This window comes from Vidua chalybeata, chromosome 8, assembly GCF_026979565.1.
Source record: "Vidua chalybeata isolate OUT-0048 chromosome 8, bVidCha1 merged haplotype, whole genome shotgun sequence".
Lineage (NCBI taxonomy): Eukaryota > Metazoa > Chordata > Aves > Passeriformes > Viduidae > Vidua > Vidua chalybeata.
In genome coordinates this window covers 571,925-592,940 of record NC_071537.1, presented here as the reverse complement: position 1 = coordinate 592,940, position 21,016 = coordinate 571,925, and the positions used below count along the sequence as shown (strand labels likewise).

The 21,016-nt window shown below is 53.2% G+C and overlaps 1 protein-coding gene across 2 annotated transcripts in view; it reads right to left on the bottom strand.

Annotated features, from left to right (window-relative positions):
* The window catches only part of STK32C (serine/threonine kinase 32C), a 77,881-nt gene that overhangs the window by 16,814 nt on the left and 40,051 nt on the right, over positions 1-21,016 (bottom strand). For both annotated transcript variants that reach the window (XR_008432096.1, XM_053949423.1), the window contains exon 2: positions 14,633-14,688. Coding sequence is in view for 1 of the 2 variants with exons in the window: in XM_053949423.1 (XP_053805398.1) it covers positions 14,633-14,688 (56 nt within the window). In the remaining variant the exon portion in view is untranslated. The remainder of the gene's footprint in view (positions 1-14,632; positions 14,689-21,016) is intronic.

Below are 21,016 nucleotides of genomic sequence, written 5' to 3'. Positions count from 1 at the left end.
GCTGAACTGTCACAGTGACAACACCTGTGCTATCACAGTGACAACACCTGAGCTGTCACAGTGACAACAGCTGAGCTGTCACAGTGACAACACCTGTGCTATCATAGTGACAACACCTGAGCTCTCACCCCAGCTGGCAGCTCGGCTCAATCCCTGCACTTCCCAGCCTGGCACGCTGCCTCCAGTGGGCTCTGCCTTTTCTCCTTTAGAAATCCAATAACTTTTTGCCCTGCTGATTCTGGAGAAATTCATCAGGCTGAAAGCCCCACTCAGATGAGAGGTCACCTGATCATCTGACAGCATGTCCTGACTTAGCCTTGTTATCCCAGCACAGCAGAGTTTTCCTGGGCTCCAACAAAGCCCGTGGCTGCATTCTGGGCAGGATCCATGCAGCTGGTAAACAGTGGGCATCGCTCTACCTCGGCTCCACACAGACATCGTTTCCTCCTGCATATGCAGAGGTCACCCAAAGCAAAGGTACTCGTGGCCCCTGAGGGACGTCACCGTCACGGCTGCTGACAAACCCACAGCTGACTCAGGGATCTGTCTCTGGGTCTGAACTGGGAGCACTGGGTTTCCTTCTTGAATTTCTGCTCCTTTGGCTTCTGCCTCTGTAAGACGAGACCGATGCCCTGGAATCCTCCCACGCACAGACACTGTTGACTGCAGCTCAGAGCCACGAGGACATTTCAGCGTACAACCTGGATCACCCTCTTTTTGTTTCCAGAGCAGAGTCAAGGCTTAGAGTCAGCCAGCACTACACACCTACCTCAAACCCCTTAATCCCACCCAGTTCTGAACCGTGGCCACTGCTCTAGTTTATAAAAATTCTTATTTGCAGTGGTTGCACCTTGCCCACATATATTGATTTCTCCTCCAGCTTCTGCTGGGTATTTATCCCTCCTTGTTTTCCCCACTATCTACAGAACTGCCATTTTCCAGAGAGGCTGAAGTTTGAAATGAGGAGCATTAACATTAAATTGCCTGTGGCACCCAGAAGCATCAGCAGGCTTTGGGACTGCGTGGGCAAAGAAGCCTCTGCTGTGGGGGAAGCACGGCAGCAGCCTCGGGTGTTGGGGACACGGGAGAGGTGCAGCCTCTGGAGCAGGGAGAACTAAGTCCTTCATCCCAAAGGACCAGAAGCACTGAGAAGGCACTTAGCCTGATGTAGAAACAGCTCAAGCTTTTTTGACAACTGATTTCATTTTGAACACTAAATTTTCCTTTGGAGACAGACTGCAAGGGCAAAGACAGGCTGGACAATTGTGTTCATTGGTTTCCTGAGCTTGTTGAGCAAAGAGTAAAGCAGGTGAGCAGGACTTTGTCTCACCTGTGCACTGCTGAAAGGATAACCTCAATATTGACTTCTAACGAGTTCATCTCCTTTAGCCAAGCTCTCCTTGAATGGCTCAGCTCTTACACCAAGACATCGTTCACTTTTCCCAGGGTTTTCATCCTTTAGAAAGTGGCTGGAGGGAGATCCCTGTCACCCAGGACCCCTCTGCTTTGCCCTTGTACCAAGAACTGCAGGCAGAATCTTGCCAATTATCTATAAAAAAAAAAAAAAATCATTTAAACTCTCAGCTGCTATCAGGAGAGCTGCAAACAGGGATCACTGTTCTGGACATGGCCACAGCTGCACAGAACACAGAACTACTTCCCCTGGCATTCAAATGCATCTTTGTATCCATCTTGTATTATATGGTGCTGTGGCAATTAAAATACAACCCTTCCCTGATAATTAGCATCTGTGTAACACCGGTAATCAAAAAGTTCATAATAATTTGTTCTACAACCCTCACAAATATTAAGGATAAAATCAGCTAATCAATTTTTTTTTAGGCATAGCCAAGAGAACAAAGCCTAAAGCTGCCTCGCAGGTGTATCTGCAGTGCCAGAATTCAGTCTCAGGGATCCACTAAGCACATGAGCCACAGGAACAGCTGGATGAAGCTCTGCTGGAAGCATCTCCCACAGGCACCCCAGGAGCAGCTCCCCTGCACCAGCAGGCCCAGAAGGGGCAGGCAGCCCCTCAAGGATGCTGCTGGCCCCTCAGAGGGGCTCCCCCTCCACAATGCTGACCCAGGGCTTGGTGCCATGAGCGTGAGATAGAAGCGCTGAAGGCTGCCAGCACCTGCAGCCCCTCTCCATCCCCTCAGGGCTGGTCCTGGAGGGAGCTCTGGGCACAGATCCTTTCACACCTGCCCTTGGTGGGCGAGGGGTCGGGTAACACCCAGAGGGACCTGTGGCACCAAGTCCTGGCCCAGGGCTGCAGCTGCACACAACCTGCCCATGACAGTGCCACTCACCCCACACTCAGCAAGGGCACGGAACCCTAACTGTCTGACCCTGAATAAAAAGTTACTCTGAATCAATCCAAACAGAACCATAACTGTCTGACCCTGAATAAAAAGTTACTCTGAATCAATCCAAACGGAACCATAACTGTCTGACCCTGAATAAAAAGTTACTCTGAATCAATCCAAACAGAACCATAACTGTCTGACCCTGAATAAAAAGTTACTCTGAATCAATCCAAACAGAACCATAACTGTCTGACCCTGAATAAAAAGTTACTCTGAATCAATCCAAACGGAACCGTCTGACCCTGAATAAAAAGTTACTCTGAATCAATCCAAACGCTTCCCTGCTTGAATGCAGAGCTTGTTTGAGCAGCACTTTGTCCTGGCACAGCGCTGACAGCAGTGTCTCTGGCAGCGTTTCTCTCAGCCATTGTCTCCAGCACACAAAGGCCCAGGACATCGGGTTTGCAGGGCCAGGACATCTGCCCACGGCCACCTCTCCATGTGCCAGTGACCCAGCCCAGGGGACACCAACATGAGAGGGCTGCTGGCTGTGACAACAGCACCCCTCAGTCTTCCCATCCAGCTCACAGAAGCACGGGCTCACCGAAGGGTTTGGGAGAGAAGGGACCCCAAATCCCACCCAGTGCCACCCCTGCCATGGCAGGGACACCTCCCACTGTCCCAGGTGCTCCAGCCCCAGTGTCCAGCCTGGCCTTGGGCACTGCCAGGGATCCAGGGGCAGCCACAGCTGCTCTGGGCACCTGTGCCAGGGCTGCCCACCCTGCCAGGGAACAATTCCTGCCCAATATCCCATCTAAACCTCTGAAGCTGCAGTCCCCCAAACAAGGGGGACCCTCAGGAGCCATGCTCTAAGTACAAGGTTATCAGCTCGACAAATCTGCCTTCACATCTTTAAGTGCTGATTTTGTCTCCATTTCCAGACACCTTGCCATGTTTCACTCCTTAAGATATTTTTCATGGAGCCTTACAACTTTAGTTTTTCCCTGCTGAAAAGCCATGCTTTTCCACAAGATTGATGGACTCGTTTGTCAGAACACCATAAATCATTAAAATCTCTTTTATGCAGCACTGCTGTTTGCTGCAGCCAAGTTGTAACAGCAGCTGATGAAACTTTTATTCACAGCAAGTCTGTTGGTGTTTCCAGGTCGTGTCAACACTTCCATAAAAAATCTCTTTCTCAGTTGCTTATGCTAGAGCCAAAAAGTCTTCTGACCCAAAATAACACCTGCTGTTCCCAACAGCACTTCAGTGTGCTGTGTATCAGAGGGTCACAGAATCCCAGACTGGTCTGAGTTGGAAGGGACCTCAAAGATCATCCAGTTCCAGCCCCCTGCCATGGCAGGGACAGCTCCCACTGTCCCAGGTGCTCCAGTCCCAGTGTCCAGCCTGGCCTGGGACACTGCCAGGGGTCCAGGGGCAGCCCCAGCTGCTCTGGGCAATCTCAGTGGCTTCAATCTGGAGCCCTAAGAATGTGTTCCTGTGCTTCTGTGCAGGACCACAGCCCTCTGAGGCTCAGCAGACCCCTGTGGCTCTGAATCCCCTCTGGGTGTGCCCAGCACTCCGTGTGCAGGCAGAGGAAACCACGTGTGCAGGTGCAGCTGGAGCAGCTCAAAACACGGGCAAAGCTAAGCTTCTTCATGGTTTTTGATTTTTTTTTTCCCAGAATGAGCCTTATTCTGTCTCACTCACACAAATGGGACAGCCAGCACACGGAAACTATGTCAGGAAAAGCTCTCCTCATTGGTACCCTGCAAACAGGGCTGAGGCCTTCCAGTTGTATCTGTCAGGGAACATTTCCTCATTTCCCTGCAAGAAATCATGGAAGGGGGCTGCAGAATGATATCTACAGGGTCTGAATCCTGTGACTTAATTTAAGGTGCTTCAGAGTAAGCATTTCCCTCTAATGTCATGCTGAGAAAATAAGGTCCCATCAGACATGAAGCAGATGTTTCTGTAATTCAGTTTGGATATGGGGGATTATTTTACTTGAAGCTCCAAAACACAAGTAGATTTCTTTTCCTCAGGAGAGACACTAATCCAAATAAACAAGGAGAAACAGAAGAAGCGACAAGAGAGAACCCTAAAGAACAATAAGGAAATAGAAGTGGTTTTCTTTGCTTTTACCTGTCCTGGTTCTCCACCTGTCCCCCTGCACGCCAGCTGAGCGGCCCCATCACCAGCAGACACCCCAAAGCTGGTGTCTTCACTCAGTGCTCAGACACAAATGTAGACATTTGGGATCCCCCTTTGGCCACAGCCCTGAGCACATCTCCGCTGGGGTGATTTGCTGACCTCCAGGGCATGGAGCAGCCCCTGGGGAGGCCCTGAAGGGGACAGGGGCTGTGCTGGCACCGTGCAGAGCGCAGGGAGGAGCCAGCCCAGGAGATGTGTTCTGGAGCTGCCACACTGCCTACAGAAAGGCTGTTAGGCACCTACATCTCTGTCTGGCTTTAATCACATGCTCAGAGATCTCTGCTGGGCTTTTCTGCTTCAATAATTAAAGTAGAATGATGAAGATTCAGACCAACCTGCAGAGATCCCTGAAGACACTGTGACCCATCTTTCTGCCTTTTGGGTGGATCCAAACCTGGATGCACCATTTCCTCCAGCTCAGCAGCACTCCATAGATTTACAGGGGGACCTGGGCCCCTGTGCACAACCGCAGCTAAGGAGCATTGTCTGAATAAATTGTGCACTGTTTTCCTGTGGGCGACACACATTTTGAGTTATGTCTAGTATTTGGAGCCATCTCTCCTTATGGCCATGACTACATTCTGTGATAGGCTGGTTAAAGAGGCACAATTATTTTTTTTAGCTACATATTTGACAGATATTGGGAACAGAAAGAAATCTAATTACTTCCAACGAAGATTGGAGGGCCTTATTTAATCTCTGAACGTAAATTGATGTTGAAGTTCCCTGACCCCAAGGCAAGAACATTGGCTGTGCTATTTTGAAAAGCCTCATCACTCATTGTGATCCGGCCCTGATGGGCACTGGCATCGAGACCCAAGTGGCCCCAATGTCCTCGGCTGTGCTGCTGCCACAACACGCCCCCAGGCACCAAAGCTTCCCTTCTGTGCTGAAGGAAATAAACACAGGCTTTCTTTTCAGCCAAGAAAGAAGGGGATACTCGTGCTTCACAGTGCAAAACCCCCAGGAGGAATCAATGCCTCTTGCAGCCAATGCTTGATTTTCCCTTGGCAGAAGCTTGCTCCGTGGAGCTGGTGCTCAGCATCAGGCTGCACAAAGGGATCAGCCCTGGAGGGCAGCTGTGGAGGCTGGGCAGTGGAGATCCCTGCCACAGTGAGGGCACAGGGGCTGTGCTGGGCCTGGACACAGCCCCTGCTCCTCCTGGCTGCTCTCCTTTCCCTGGCACTGCAGCCACCCACCGGCCAAGCCCCAGCAGCCTCTGTCTCACCAGGGCTGCCTGGCCCCAAGGAGCCTTCTCAAGCCTCACGAGCCTTTCTGCCAAACCTGCCAAAGAGCACTCCATCACCTCAATGACCAGGATAAAGAAACGTGCTTTGTACTTGTCCATATTTCCAGGGATGGGACTCCTCTGCCCAGGAACACCCTGCAAATCTCAGAATCACAGAACCACAGGATGCCTTGGGTTGGGAGGGACCCCAAATCCCACCCAGTGCCACCCCTGCCCTGGCAGGGACACCTCCCACTGTCCCAGGTGCTCCAGCCCCAGTGTCCAGCCTGGCCTTGGGCACTGCCAGGGATCCAGGGGCAGCCACAGCTGCTCTGGACAATAATTATAACCTGACAAGCCCAAAGATGGTAGCAGGGGCTAAAATCGAGTTCCAGAGCAGAGCAGAGCTGATCTGAGAGCCTGAGCATGCAGCAGCCACCCGGAGCTCTGCCAGGGGCACGCAGGGGGCACAGTCCCACCGTGGGGTGAGGCTGGCTGCAGCTCCTGCATCCTGGCAAACAGCACTGGTCCCGCTGGGCTGGTGTTGGGCAGCCTTCAGTGTGCCTTGGTTTAACTGCACCACTTGCTGTACACGAACAGATAAGGATTTCATACTGCATGGCCCTTTGTTGAGAGGAATTTTTAGCACTGACTTTTAAAAACAATTTTTAGATCAAAAGTAATAATATGGCACAACAATCTTACTGCAACTCCTTGAGAAAACAACAGGAACAGAAGGAATCTCGATGAATTTTGGACATAAATAGTAAGTAAACGGGAGGTGAGGGTGGAAAGCAGAGACACAAAAGGCTTCTGTTCAATAAACATGGTTTCTTTCCATGCTCTTCTCTCCTTAAAAATTCTCATGGACATACACTCCAGAGTGTTTTCTGAAGGGAGGTAGAATCCCTGATCATACAGATAAAATGTAGTCTATCCCAAATGTGATGGGTCAGTAAGAATAAAAAAGTATTAAGAAAAAATAAGAAAAGCCAGTTTTCAATTGTCAAAGTGATCCTGTACTTACAGTTTCATTTCAGAGAACAAAATGGCCAGTTGGTACAAAAATGGAAAGCACTAAATTTAGAATTTGTCAACATTTTCACTCCTGATATTTTAGTTTTATGGAACTATTGAAACAGACGTGATTTTGCTCTGCACATTACATAAACAACGATGCCCAGGCCTTTCCAGCAGGTGACCCTCGCTGGGCTGCACCTGAGGGCCCCTCACCCCAGCCTTGGCAACAGCACCACGGATGGAAAGAGCCGGGGGAAGGAACCCAGACCCACCAAAAACCCCAGCCTGATAGGCACGCTGCTGACACACCCGTCCTGGATTTGCTGGCAGTTCCCTCAGGAGCCCTGTGCAGGGACAGCCTGACAGCCTGACCCTTCCCTGGCCCATCCTCTGCTCCCCCTGCTCAGGGCGGCGTTGAGCACAGACAACAGAGACAGAAAGAGCAGGTGCCACGGGAGCTTCCCCTCCCTGTCTCTCCCTCCCAGTCGCCCCATCCGAGTGGGCAGAGGAGCAGTGCCGGGGCTCAGGGCCCTGGGGAGGGCTCTGGTGCTGCAGAGCAGGGCTCTCCAGCCCGTGGGGCAGCGCCTGCCCCGCTCCCAGCCACGGCCCCTGCACCACTGAGCCCACGCCTGGGGCCTGGGGGCTCCTCCTGGCACCCAGCCCTCCACCCCCCCTTTCTGATCCACCTCTAAGGGTCTATCCCACAACAGTTCTCCCCACGTGCTCCTCTCGCCCCTCTGCACAGCCCACCAGCACCGTTCATCTGGGAAACAAGGCACATGGCCACCTCAGGAGACAGGAACAGAGACAATTCCAAAGGAGAAGGGCTGTCAGGAAAACCGGGAGGGATAAAAGCACCTGGTGTGCTCCTCCCTGGGAAGGACACTGCCTGGAAGCCTGGCCCACACGAAGGCCGTGTCCCGGGGCAGTGTGGCACTGCCGCTGGCTCCCAGCACACGCCGTGGGTCCCCCAAAACAACCTCAGCAAAGTCATGTCAAATCCCTTGTCACAACAGTTTCTATTGTGAGTTGTGCAGTTTCTGCACAACCAGTTGCATCAGTTTCTGCACAACCAGTTGCATCAGTTTCTGCTTCTATTTTTCATGCTCTGTCTTTAATTCATTGCTGAGACACAGGAAATCCCAACGGCCTTGTAGTGGCTTGTGGGCAGCTCTGCCTTCACCACAGAAAAACCAGAGCAGAACTGTTTGCAGCCTTTTGGAGCTGTGTCCATGCAACTCCCACGAGATTCAGATCAGTTTCGAAGCAGCGCACAGACGCTTCAATAAGAATTAATGAACTTTAGAGCCACAAGAAGAAACACATCCTGTGAAGAAGAGGACAAAGTCTCCTTCCACAGACACCACTGCCCAGAGTAACAACAGGGTACACCCGTAACGCTCTGGACAAAGCCAGGCAGCATTTTCCTTAATAAACCCTATTTGCTGTATCATGCTGATGTACCCATAATTTCATAGGAACTGAGGACACTGCTCCCTATCATTTTTGACATTAAGTGGTTTGTAATTGGATTGTCCAACCATGAGCATTAACACAACATCCCAAACTCACAAGCTGCAGCTTCCAAGGACCTGTAGATGACCTCGATGTCCAACACAGCTTCAATTTTATTGTTGCCAAAAGCCGCATCTGATGCTGGAACCTTCCATCTCTCAGTTCCAATTACAAGCTGGTGGGGGTGTGGGCTATGATGGCTTGTCAGAACAAAAACAAGATCCAAATGCTGGCCACATTTCAGCCTCCGAGAAAATTGCAATTATCATTAGTGACAGAGGATGGATTTTTTACTGTAGAAGTAAGAGGTTTTCATGTTGGCCATGTGAGAGCTGCAGTCTGGGGTGGCCGTGTGGGCCTGCTGAGGGCAGGAGGAGCCTGTGCCAGCAGCACACAGCAGAACAGGAGGTTCTCCTGAGGGCAGCGCTAACAGAACTGCCATTACATCTCCAATCATTAATCTGATCAATGCCAAAACATTCTGCTCTTTGTCCTTTCAGGTGGGTGAATGTTTACAGAATTCTGTGATGCACTTAGGCTGTAGAAGTCTCATGGAATTACAGAATCCTTTCAGCTGAGTTGAAAAAGGACCTCCAAGATCAAGGACCAGTCTCTGACCAAACAGCGCCCTGCCAACCAGAGCAGAGCACTGAATGCCACGTCCTGTCATTCCTTGAACACCACCAGGCAGGGCTGGGCACTCCACCACCTCCCTGGGTAGCCTGTTCCAATGTTTCTCCAAAGCCAGGTCACCCTGACCCAGCTCCATCCTCCCCTGCTTCCTCTGCAGCTCCTCCTCCTGCTCCTCGTGTAACGTTTGCAGCTCTCTGTCCCTTACCCCACTGCAAGGCTGGCCCTTCTGACAAAGGGCCAGGGCTGGATTCAGGCACATCTGCCACTCAACGGGCAGCACATGTCGATCCATGAAACGGTTTCCTTCATCAAAGACCTCAAAACGAGATCTCCTTGGGTCCAGGAGGGGAGGGGAGCGGGGAGGGTGTGGGTGGATTTCGGTGCAGAACCTAATGCTGAAAAAGCTCTCACCTGTGGGCAGGAAGAGCCGGGCAGCCAGCTGCTGTCGGGGCTCAGCGCACACAGGAGCTCACGGAACAGGCTCGTGCTGCCACAAGGCACAGCCAGCTCTCTCCTGCTCTCTCCTCGTGCTCCAGCTGCGGACGCGCTCCTGCTCCCAGCCCCAGCTCTGAGGCTGCAGCCCGTGCAGCCAGCCAGCCCCACAGGGCACCGACCACCTGTGCCACGGGCCAGCCCCTGGGGACATCAGCCACCCTGCAGGGGTGGCCCAGGGCCATCAGTGCGAGCTCGGTGGGGACAAGGCTCCTACCCTCTGCTCTCTTACTCCTCTTTCCTGTCCACAGGTGCCTGGCTGCTGGAGAGAGGGTCCATCCCACCTCCCAACCCACCCACACTCCCACACCAGCGTGACTCACCCACAGGGAATGACGGGGGCTCAGAAAAACCCCAGGCAGTTTCGAATGCAAATGTTAATAAGGCACCGGGTGTATAATAATAACAAAAGTGGGCAGTTTGTTTGGTAAATCATGGTTTTTTGAAGTCTGATCTCTCAGAAACCCCAAACAGGTTCCCAGTGGGGAGTGCAGGATAATCCCCAGCCCCTTCCAGCTGAGCTCACTGCTCACCCAGTCACTCCAGACCCTTCAGGGGCGCTTCCCACTCTGTAATTTTCCTGCTGCTGCCCCCACAGCCTGAGATGCAGACAGAGAGGAGGTGCTGGACCCCACCACCACTGCACCTTGCATGCTCTGCCATTGCCCCCCTGGCTTTTACTGATGACACACTCACAGCTTAGCAACATCCAGGAGAGAAGAAAATCACGTAGTACTGCCAGAGAGATGGTATCAGAGGGAGGACACCCCTGTGTGTGCCCTGTGCTTTCTCACCCCCTGCTCCTGGTCACTGTCCCCAGCCCAGGCAGCTGCTCCTGAGCTGGATGCAATGGTGGAGCACACTGTGGAATCAGAGAATCCCAGAACCCTGGAATATCCTGAGCTGGAAAAGACCCACAAGGAGTCCAGCTCCTGTTCCTTCCAGACCCCCCAAAATCCCACCCTGGGCATCCCTGGCAGCACTGTCCAAAGGCTCCTGGAGCTCTGGTAGCCTCAGGGCCCATTCCCTGGGGGGCCTGGGCAGTGCCAGCAGCCTCTGGGGATGAGCCTGTCCCTAGTGTTAGTGTCCTTCACATCACTCCTGCTGCAGGTCCCCATCTCCTGCATCCTGCAGGACTCCCTGGGCAGCCTCGGGGCCGGGCAGGATGGGGCCTGCCCAGCACTGGGTGGCCCCACACCAGCAGCTCTCCAGCAGCCCAGGACCCACAGACCCCCCTCAGGCTGTGCCCCCTCCACAGCCAGGCTGCCCTTTGACAAAGGCAGGCAGCCCTGGCTCCAGAGCCTGCCAAGGACGTGGCGTGTGGTCCAGTGACAGGAGCGGTGTCCAGCAGGGACAGCCTCTGCCCAGCCCTGCCGGTGGCTCCAGCAAACCCTCAGCCTCATGTGAGACCAAGGACAATAAAGGAAAAATCAAGGGCAAAAATTATGTGTGGCAGCTAAATACCAAGGGATTACGTTTCCAGCCCTTCTTTAGGGGGAAAAATCCAACATTTATAAAGCTGGAAAAAAAGAAAATGGATCAAGCTAGTGTTGATGTCAAAGAGGGATTCAGTTGAGAATAGACTTGAAGGGAATTTTATTTATGGTACAGCTACTGGGTGGGCATCTGTGACCTTTAGAAAATGGATTAAAGCCTTTCTATACCCAGCTCCAGGCCGTGTGAATTATTAAAGCAACAAAATCATGAAGCTGAAGTACTTGTACAAAGCAACTCGGACACAGCCAGCCCTCCCTGGGAGGGTCAGTGGAGCTGGGCTGGGACCAGGACCCCCAGCCCCTCTGGAGCAAACGGAAAGCCAGGCCCCCACGGGCCTCCAGCACCCAGCCCAGGTATACTGGCTCCCTCTGGAAGATTCCATTTCCTGCTGCTGCTCATTCCAGCCCCAGCCCTGGTTTAATCCCCTGTTTCCAATGGCACACAAAGGCACAAATCCACGCTGAAAAACTTCGGACGTGCTCTTATTCCTTCTCAGCAGTGAAGAGTAAATAATGCATTGCCACAGCCCCATCCAGCTCCTTATCCTTGGAAAAGGCAGCTGGGGCTGGGGCTGCAGAACCACGAGGGCAGCCCAGGGGGGAGGAGGAGGGCAGGAGCACACAGCCCCAGCTGCCTCATGGCACTGAAGCCACAAGAGGCCAGCTCCAACAGGCAGAGGTGCCAGTCCTCAATGCCACCGCTGCCTGCGGAGATCTCTGGGGCTCATGCTGTCTCTCGTGAAGCACAATGAAGCTCAGAGCATATTTCCCATCAAAACAGGGCCACAAACTGCACCCCATTCTAGAAACCCCCTCCTGGCTGCTGCTCCTCGGGAAATGGCATCAGAGCAGCCAAAACCTGGGCAACTGCTGCTGCTGCTTGGAAAGGAGCCTGTGCTGCAGGAGGAACACTATGCTGGTATTAAATCACTGAAAACCAAATAATATCACCTCTACTATGTGTGGAAAATATTCCACACTTGCTAATTGGCGTAAACATGGAATTGAACCTGACCTTCATTTGATTAATTGCATCTTAAAGCTGATTAAACCCATCTCTAGAAAACAGAAACTGGCCGTTTATTGCAGATATGCCAGAGCCACAGCTCTCAGGTTCTCAGGCTCTTCAAAAGGGATTTCTGAGTTCCTTTTTCCTTCCCTTCCTACAGTTCCCATGCCGAGGATGTCATTGTCTGTCCTGAGAGGTGCACAAAGTGACCGTGGAAGGAAATGCTGTGCCCAAGGCCACCCCAGCGCTGGCCCTGGGCCCTGTCACCATGAGATCACACGGTGCCACAGCTCCCACAGGTCACTCACACACCCAGGGTCTGCTCGGACACTGGCTCCTCAATATCTCCCTCAGCGTGGGCAGAGAGTGGCTTAATCAAGCAAACCAGCTAAGTCACTCCTAAATTTTTAGTAACACTTGCCAGGTAGGCAGTTTTATGTTTTCTGTAATTAAATATGAGTTGTAAATGACTTGGTAAACGCAAAAAGCTTTTCTCAGTGTCAGAGGAAATTCAGCATATTGACAAAGTCATCCAGAAAGATGACAGATGAATCATTTCAGCATTTTGTTGAAAGTGTGTGTACACTTCTGATGCCTGCTAGACTGCTACGTGCTAGACTTAACCTTTCTGCAAGGCAGAGCAATCAGCGCAGGGAGCAGCTCTCTTCAGAGCCAACACACTCCTGCCCTGGGACAAGAATTGGTTTTTCTCTGTTCCGTGTTCTGAGCAGAATTAATTTTCCAGGTGCTGCTCCTTAAAAGAGTAAAACCCCCTTGTCTGGAAAGTTTATATGTGAAGTATGAATCTTCTCCTATCAGCTCAAAACAAAAATGTGGCTGCTCTTTTTCACTGGGGTTTTGAGTTACTGTTTGGGCTTTGATTGTGAGCTGAAGACACAAGACCTTGAGTGTTCCTGTTCTCACCAGGAGTGTCTGGGGAGACTTTCTTCAGCTGTTTGCCTTATCCTCACAGCCAAGGACTGAGCTGGCATTTAATCATTCACCATCATTCAGCAGAAGCCCAGAAATCTGACAGAGCTCTGCTGCACGCTTTCGCCTCTCCTTGCTCAAGGGATGTGGCTGCAAAGAGGGGTGAGTGTTTCAAACCACCCCCTCAAACCGTCACAGTGACTTGCACACTGCTGGCAATCCATTTCCCTTACCCTGGAAGCCCCAGGCAGACTTCCATGGAAGCCCAGCAGGAATTCACGTGGGTGGCTTGTGCCAGAGCAGGGTAATCCATCTCCTGGTGTTTGTCAGGGAACTGAGGCTGCACGGGAACATCTCCTCTAAAAGAAGCACTGATGGCAGCACTGGGACCGAGTGTCCCCTGTCCTGCCTCTCAGAACAGCTGGACCCTCCCCATGCAGACCACGGCTGATTTTGTGCTGCCACCGTTACACAGGACCAAAACTGCTCAATACACATAAAGTATTCAAAAAGAGATTTTGGTAATTGGCAAAAGTTTGAGTTCTTCTGACCAAACAGGAGTCAGATCTCCTGGGAAATTTCTGCTTTTGCAAAGTTTCCATCTTCCAGCCATCCACGTATAGCAGGTCAGGCTGCTCCCCAGGCCGTGGCCCAGTGGAACAAGGCCTCGTCAGGCTGGACCACAGAGGGAGAAGGCAAAGGACAGTGTGGGCCATCTCCAGAGCCAGACCTGGATGTTCTCACCCTCGTGGCATCAGCTTTTGATCAGTGTGGTGGGAGAAACCAGCCAAGATGACCTGACCGGAGGGAAATGCGAGCAGGTGCAGCTTGCCCAACCCCTCAGCTGTCCTGTTGATGTCCCCAGGGCACGGGGACACTTGTGCCACCCACCGAGCCGGGCTGGCTCCTTCCACAGCTTTGACACTACACATTTCACACTATTTCCACGGCCATGCCTCCGCCCGAAGCCCCAGTGCTGGCACACGGCCCCACCCACACAGGAGTCGGCGGGCAGGTGACACACCTGAGCCGGCAGTGCCCGGGATCATGGCTGGCACTGTCGCTCCCAGCTCGCAGCCCCACGCAGGGGGCTCGCAGCAGGACACGGTGACAGAGGGACTGCAGAGCTCCCCGAGCAGCCCTGTGCTCGTGTGACACCCCAGGGACGCCGTGCTGGCACTGCCAGACCGGGGCAAACGCCAGAGCCACCTGCACAGGGGCAGCCAGAGGAACGGGGAATGGAAAAGGACTGGCACTAGGAAACCAACAGTAACCAGCTCCCAGAGACACACAGCTTTCTGATCATCACCTCCCACATCCTCCCACATGCTTGGCAAGAAAAGCCAGTTAAAAATAAACAACAAAACCTCCTCAGCATAACTGATTTCTGGTTGGGAAAACAGCCCAGGACTTCACAGAACCCTCCTGGCCTGTGTGCCAGCTCAGTCAAGCACCAAGGACAACTTCCAGCACCTTCCTGCCTCACTGTCCCCCCGCCACAACCCAGACATCCCCATAGGAAACTGAAAACATAAAGAATGTTTGCTGTAAAATGGTCACAATTGTGCTGGTAACTTACAACACATCTGCTGCACCGAGATGCCAAGAAATACAGCAAAGCCAAATGGCAACAAGGTGTTTTCCTGAATATTTTTCCTCTATTGACTGAGCAGCCATCGTAAAAAAACACAAAAATAGCCAATTTTGGCCCCGTTACTGTTCCAATAAACCACAAGTACATAACAGCAGACACCTGATAAACCATGCAAGACTGAGAGCTCAAGCCTACCTTGCCAAAGCTTCCCTTCCCAATGGCCCGGAGAATCTGGAAGTGGTCAAAGTTCACTATAAGGTAAAGAGAAAAGAATTTACATTTATAAATGCTTTACTACAAATAAGCTTGCATTTAAAAGAAGGCAGGGAGACAACTACAACAGAGCGTTGGCCAGGCTTTTATTAAAAGTTTTCCCCTGGGGAAGCTGCAGGACAGCTTTCCTTTCAAGTCTCTTTCCACGTGCTTGAGGGAGCTGGCAGAGGGTTGGATGAGGTTACTAAATCAGTGGTTTAGCACAAAATAAAATACAGCTTCGACCTGTGTGGATCCGGGGGGAGCTTCACAGAGCTCAGGGGCAAACGGCAAGTGTGGCAGAACTGAGAGCGTGGTGAGACCCTGCCCCACACTCTGCCCCTGGTCCCTGCCCCCTGCCCACTGCCCCACAAACACTGCCCACTGCCCACTGCCCCCTGCCCACTGCCCTGGCCCCACAAACACTGCCCACTGCCCCACAAACACTGCCCATTGCCCTGGCCCCAAAAACACTGCCCACTGCCCAACAAACACTGCCCCCTGCCCAACAAACACTGCCCACTGCCCCCTGCCCACTGCCCTGGCCCCACAAACACTGCCCACTGCCCCACAAACACTGCCCACTGCCCTGGCCCCACAAACACTGCCCCCTGCCCCACAAACACTGCCCAGTGCCCCACTGCCCTGGCCCCACAAACACTGCCCCCTGCCCCACAAACACTGCCCAGTGGCCCACTGCCCCTGCCCCACAAACACTGCCCATTGCCCTGGCCCCAAAAACACTGCCCCCTGCCCAACAAACACTGCCCACTGCCCCACAAACACTGCCCTGGCCCCACAAACACTGCCCACTGCCCCCTGCCCAACAAACACTGCCCACTGCCCACTGCCCCCTGCCCACTGCCCTGGCCCCACAAACACTGCCCCCTGCCCCCTGCCCCACAGACACTGCCCACTGCCCCACAAACACTGCCCACTGCCCAACAAACACTGCCCACTGCCCCACAAACACTGCCCACTGCCCCACAAACACTGCCCTGGCCCCACAAACACTGCCCACTGCCCTGGCCCCACAAACACTGCCCCCTGCCCCACTGCCCACTGCCCCACAAACACTGCCCATTGCCCTGGCCCCAAAAACACTGCCCACTGCCCAACAAACACTGCCCACTGCCCCCTGCCCACTGCCCTGGCCCCACAAACACTGCCCACTGCCCCCTGCCCCACAAACACTGCCCCTGCCCCACAAACACTGCCCACTGCCCCACTGCCCAGTGCCCCACTGCCCTGTGCCCCACAAACACTGCCCTGGCCCCACAAACACTGCCCCCTGCCCCACAGACACTGCCCACTGCCCCCTGCCCCACAAACACTGCCCCTGCCCCACAAACACTGCCCACTGCCCCACTGCCCAGTGCCCCACTGCCCCCTGCCCCACAAACACTGCCCCTGCCCCCTGCCCTCAGCCAGTGCTGGGTGCTGCTGGTGGTGCTGCCAAGGGACAGCGTTAGAGGACAGGGACAGCCCTCCACTCCCTTCACGTGCAAACCCATCTGGAAGAGATCCACAGCTTTTTCCAGAGCCAGTGTGAGGAGCAATGACAAGAGATGAGCGTGCAGCTGTAACACTCAGCCACTGCCTCCATCAGCTGCTGCTGCAAACAAAATTATTTTTATACCAAAGTACTGCTGTGGTTTAATTGAATATCAGTTTGAAATAAAGAAGACAAGGTGAGGAGGAGCTTGCTGATGGACTGAGCCCACCTGACAGCTGTACTATGAGACCCTCACCGTGCAGGGCACCCTCAGCATTCCTTGCCAGATCCCTGGATGAAAAGAAATGCTTGCCATGGGCTTGGGGGTTTGCAGCGTAAGATGGTCAGCAATGAGCACTGAGCCCGTTGGCTGGCCACAGAGACCAAAATCACTCAGGAGGAGTGGGAACAAAGAATTCACTATAAATATTACGAGTCCCACTCCCAGATCTTAAATAAATGCACATCTGTCATCTCTGAGGATGAATCAAGAGCCCACGCATGCCCATGGAGTTCCTATTACCCTTTTGTGCTAGGCTTATATCCAAAATATTGTTATTGTCACTTCTGTGGGACATTTTCTGCAGGAGAGCTCAGAAAACTTTGCCAAATGAAACTGAGAACAGAACCTGGGCCAGCTCGTAGTCCGTGTGTCCCTGCACTCCAGTTCCCTCCCTCAGGGATGCTGAAGGGCAGGAGCACCACGACTGCTCCACGTTTACTTGGTTTGGCTGACTTTGTGGTGATCAGTCAGAGGCTGCACTCCTTGACCTTGGATAAGGATCTTATTCCAACTTTAACGACTCTGTGGTCTCTGGAGATCTCTCCAGGAGATCCCACAGCAGACCCCATGGGGACACCAGTGTCCCCACAACCTTCTGACAGCCTCCCACATTCTCCGGGGGAAGGGCTCAGCTCCACGGGTGTTGTGTCACCTCCTCATCACCTCCCTCCTCTGTGGGCTTTTGTTTCAGCAGTGATTTTATCGAGGATTTTCCTACCACCCCTACTAGAGGAGCTGCAGTGAGCAATGCAAAGCTGCAGCTTCATCTGCATAAATATTCCGGCTGAAATCTTCTGGCTGAAGCATTTGGAGCAACGGATCAAATGTTTTCCACGTGCAATCAAGTCCACTGGCTGACCTCCCACCACCCAGAGGATGCCCAGCTCCAGGGAGGCCCTGGGAAGGGCAGCATTGTCTTGACAATTAAACCACGTGCAAGTGCTCATGATCTGCCATCACTGCAGGAGGAGAGCTTTTGATAATTCTTTGTTATAATGTTTGGAATATTGTGTAAAAAGGCATTGCCACTGAGAAAACAAACCCCAAAGTGTCATTTCCATGTATCCATGACTACAGCTGATCTGGGAAGCCTGCTGGAGTCAGCAGGCAGGAAACAGACCTAGATATGAATATTCACCAGGCCCTTGAACCTATCAGAAGAGATGTCACCTTTAATAAATCAATACAGAGCTCTGCTGATGGGAAGTTCGGATGATGCCGTGACTGCTTTCCCAGTTCCAGTATTTTCTGTGGGATTCAGCAGGCAATCTGTTCATTCTGTGCAAGTAAACAATTCTATGATTACACGACTGCAATAAAGCAAAAGCAATCTCAGCATGTGAAGAAGAAAATCATAGTAGCAGTGTGTTGCTTTTTGTGCACAACACAGTGGATTACTAAGAATGTTAACTTACCACTACGGAATACGTGATTATCCCTAAAATAGAAGCCCTGAACCTGCCTGGAACAAGTGCGGGTGCTCAGAGGCTCGGCTCTGCGCTGACAGGAGAAAGCTGGCGTTCACCCCCAGCCACAAGAGCTGGCTCTGGGCTGCCTGCTGCCAGCCTGAGTCACGGGCACCGGCGCAGGCCTCGCTGGCAGGAGCAGGAGGTGACAGCTGCTGCCTCTCCCAGCACAGGCCCTGCTCACCCGCTGCCCTGGCTCCTGCACGGCCCCGGCACCGCGCTCCGGAGGGGCAGGAACGGCCCTGGGGCACAGGGACCTGCAAACCTGGGTGCTTTAGGGAGCATTTCTGTACCGAGAGGCTGCTCAAGCCTGGAACAGGCCTCCCGCAGACATGGTCGTGATCCAAGCCCGTCAGGGCTCGCGAGGCACTTGGACAATGCCCTCAATGGCACGCTTTGGCTTTGGGCAGCCCCGAAGCACCAAACTGAGGGACTAGACCAGCCTAGGTGAGTGGGACTAGTGGGTGCCTTACAAGTGCAAATATTCTGTTCTTGCATCCCATCCCATCCCATCCCATCCCATCCCATCCCATCCCATCCCATCCCATCCCAAACCACCTGACACATGCAAACGGGAGGAGCTGACTTGCCCATCACACCCAGGCCGTGCCCTCTGCTGTGTGCAGTGCCCCACGGCTGATTCCTCAGCTCCTCACGAGAACAGGACACTCACTGCTCCCCCAGCTCCTCAGCAGCGTGGCAGGGGAGGAACCATGGCACAGGAGACGTTGGCATTTGCCATGCCCAGCTTCCCAGCTCTCCCTGGCACAAGTGACAAACCATGAATCACACATAAATACCAGAGCCTGCTTTGCTGTGCCCTTGTGCCCCAGTTCCAGGAATGTGACAGGTGGGATGGCAGGGATAGCAGGGATGGCAGGATGGCAGGATGGCAGGGATGGCAGGGATAGCAGGGATGGCAGGATGTCAGGGATGCCAGGATGGCAGGGATGGCAGGGATGGCAGGATGGCAGGGATGGCAGGGATGGCAGGGATGGCAGGGATGCCAGGATGGCAGGATGGCAGGGATGACAGGATTGCAGGGATGCAGGGATTGCAGGGATGTCAGGGATGGCAGGGATGGCAGGGATTGCAGGGATGGCAGGATGGCAGGATGGCAGGGATGGCAGGGATGCAGGGATGGCAGGGATGGCAGGATGACAGGATGGCAGGGTGACAGGGATGCAGGGATGACAGGATGGCAGGGATGGCAGGGATTGCAGGGATGTCAGGGATGCCAGGATGGCAGGGATGGCAGGGATGGCAAGGATGGCAGGATGTCAGGGATGCCAGGATGGCAGGGATGGCAGGATGGCAGGGATGGCAGGATTGCAGGGATGGCAGGGATGACAGGGATGGCAGGATTGCAGGGATGCAGGGATGGCAGGGATGCAGGGATGGCAGGGATGGCAGGGATGGCAGGATGCCAGGATGTCAGGGATGCCAGGATGGCAGGGATGGCAGGATTGCAGGGATGCAGGGATTGCAGGGATTGCAGGGATGGCAGGATGGCAGGATGGCAGGGATGGCAGGGATGGCAGGGATGGCAGGGATGGCAGGATTGCAGGGATGCAGGGATTGCAGGGATGACAGGATGGCAGGGATGGCAGGATGGCAGGGATGGCAGGGATGGCAGGGATGGCAGGGATGGCAGGGATGACAGGATTGCAGGGATGCAGGGATTGCAGGGATGCAGGGATTGCAGGGATGTCAGGGATGACAGGATGGCAGGGATGGCAGGGATGGCAGGGATGGCAGGATTGCAGGGATGCAGGGATTGCAGGGATGGCAGGGATGACAGGATGGCAGGGATGGCAGGGATGGCAGGGATGGCAGGGATGGCAGGGATGGCAGGATGGCAGGATGGCAGGGATGGCAGGGATGGCAGGGATGGCAGGATTGCAGGGATGCAGGGATGGCAGGATGGCAGGGATGGCAGGATTGCAGGGATTCAGGGATTGCAGGGATGGCAGGATGGCAGGGATGGCAGGGATGGCAGGATGGCAGGGATGGCAGGATTGCAGGGATGCAGGGATGGCAGGATGGCAGGATGGCAGTGATGACAGGATGCCAGGATGTCAGGGATGCCAGGATGGCAGGGATGGCAGGATGGCAGGGATGACAGGATTGCAGGGATGCAGGGATTGCAGGGATGGCAGGGATGACAGGATGGCAGGGATGGCAGGGATGGCAGGGATGCAGGGATGGCAGGGATGGCAGGATTGCAGGGATGGCAGGGATGGCAGGGATGGCAGGGATGGCAGGGATGGCAGGGATGGCAGGGATGGCAGGATTGCAGGGATGCAGGGATTGCAGGGATGTCAGGGATGACAGGATGGCAGAGCTCCACGTGCCCACAGAACCTCCCCAAACCTCACGCAGCCCAGCCCTGCCCACTGCTCAAGAGAGTGCCAGGTGCTGCTGTGCCATCCCTGTAATTAAGACCTCATTGTAATCACAAGATGTCCTGTGGGATAAAGCAGGCTGGATACACAGCTTCCACTTGCCAGTGAAACAGAGAGAATGAAGAGTACATTTCCCTGCAAAAACTCAGTATACACAAGGATAAGGGATGCAAAAAAAAAAAAAAAAAAAAAATAGGGCTTTGGCTTCACTGCTTTAAAATTATTAATATTTTCATTATTTTTTGCTGTTGATTCTGCATTTATTTGCAAAATACCTAAAAGTAGCTCTTCAGAGACACAGTGACTCCCAGTGAGTGTTCAACATCAGGATTTGGTATTAATCTCCAGCAGCAGGAGAACAATATAGTAGGATGCAGTTAGTAAACTTGCTCTACAGCACCCTCAAATCTGGGGAAGCCAGCAAAATAAATCACATGTTAAGGTTCAAGTCAACCTTTTACTCTTCAGCTGCATGCTTTCCAGCATCATTAATATCAACAGGGACAGTTAACTCCAGGCATGATTCTCTTCAGCACTGAAGGCCTAAGAAATTATTTTTTAAATCTTGTAACAGCAAACGTGTCAGGGTAGTATGACATGATCCGCTTTCTATCAATGTATTTGTAGACATTGGCATAATTAAGAGCACTTCTCTGCCCACTGTCTTTCTGCAATGTA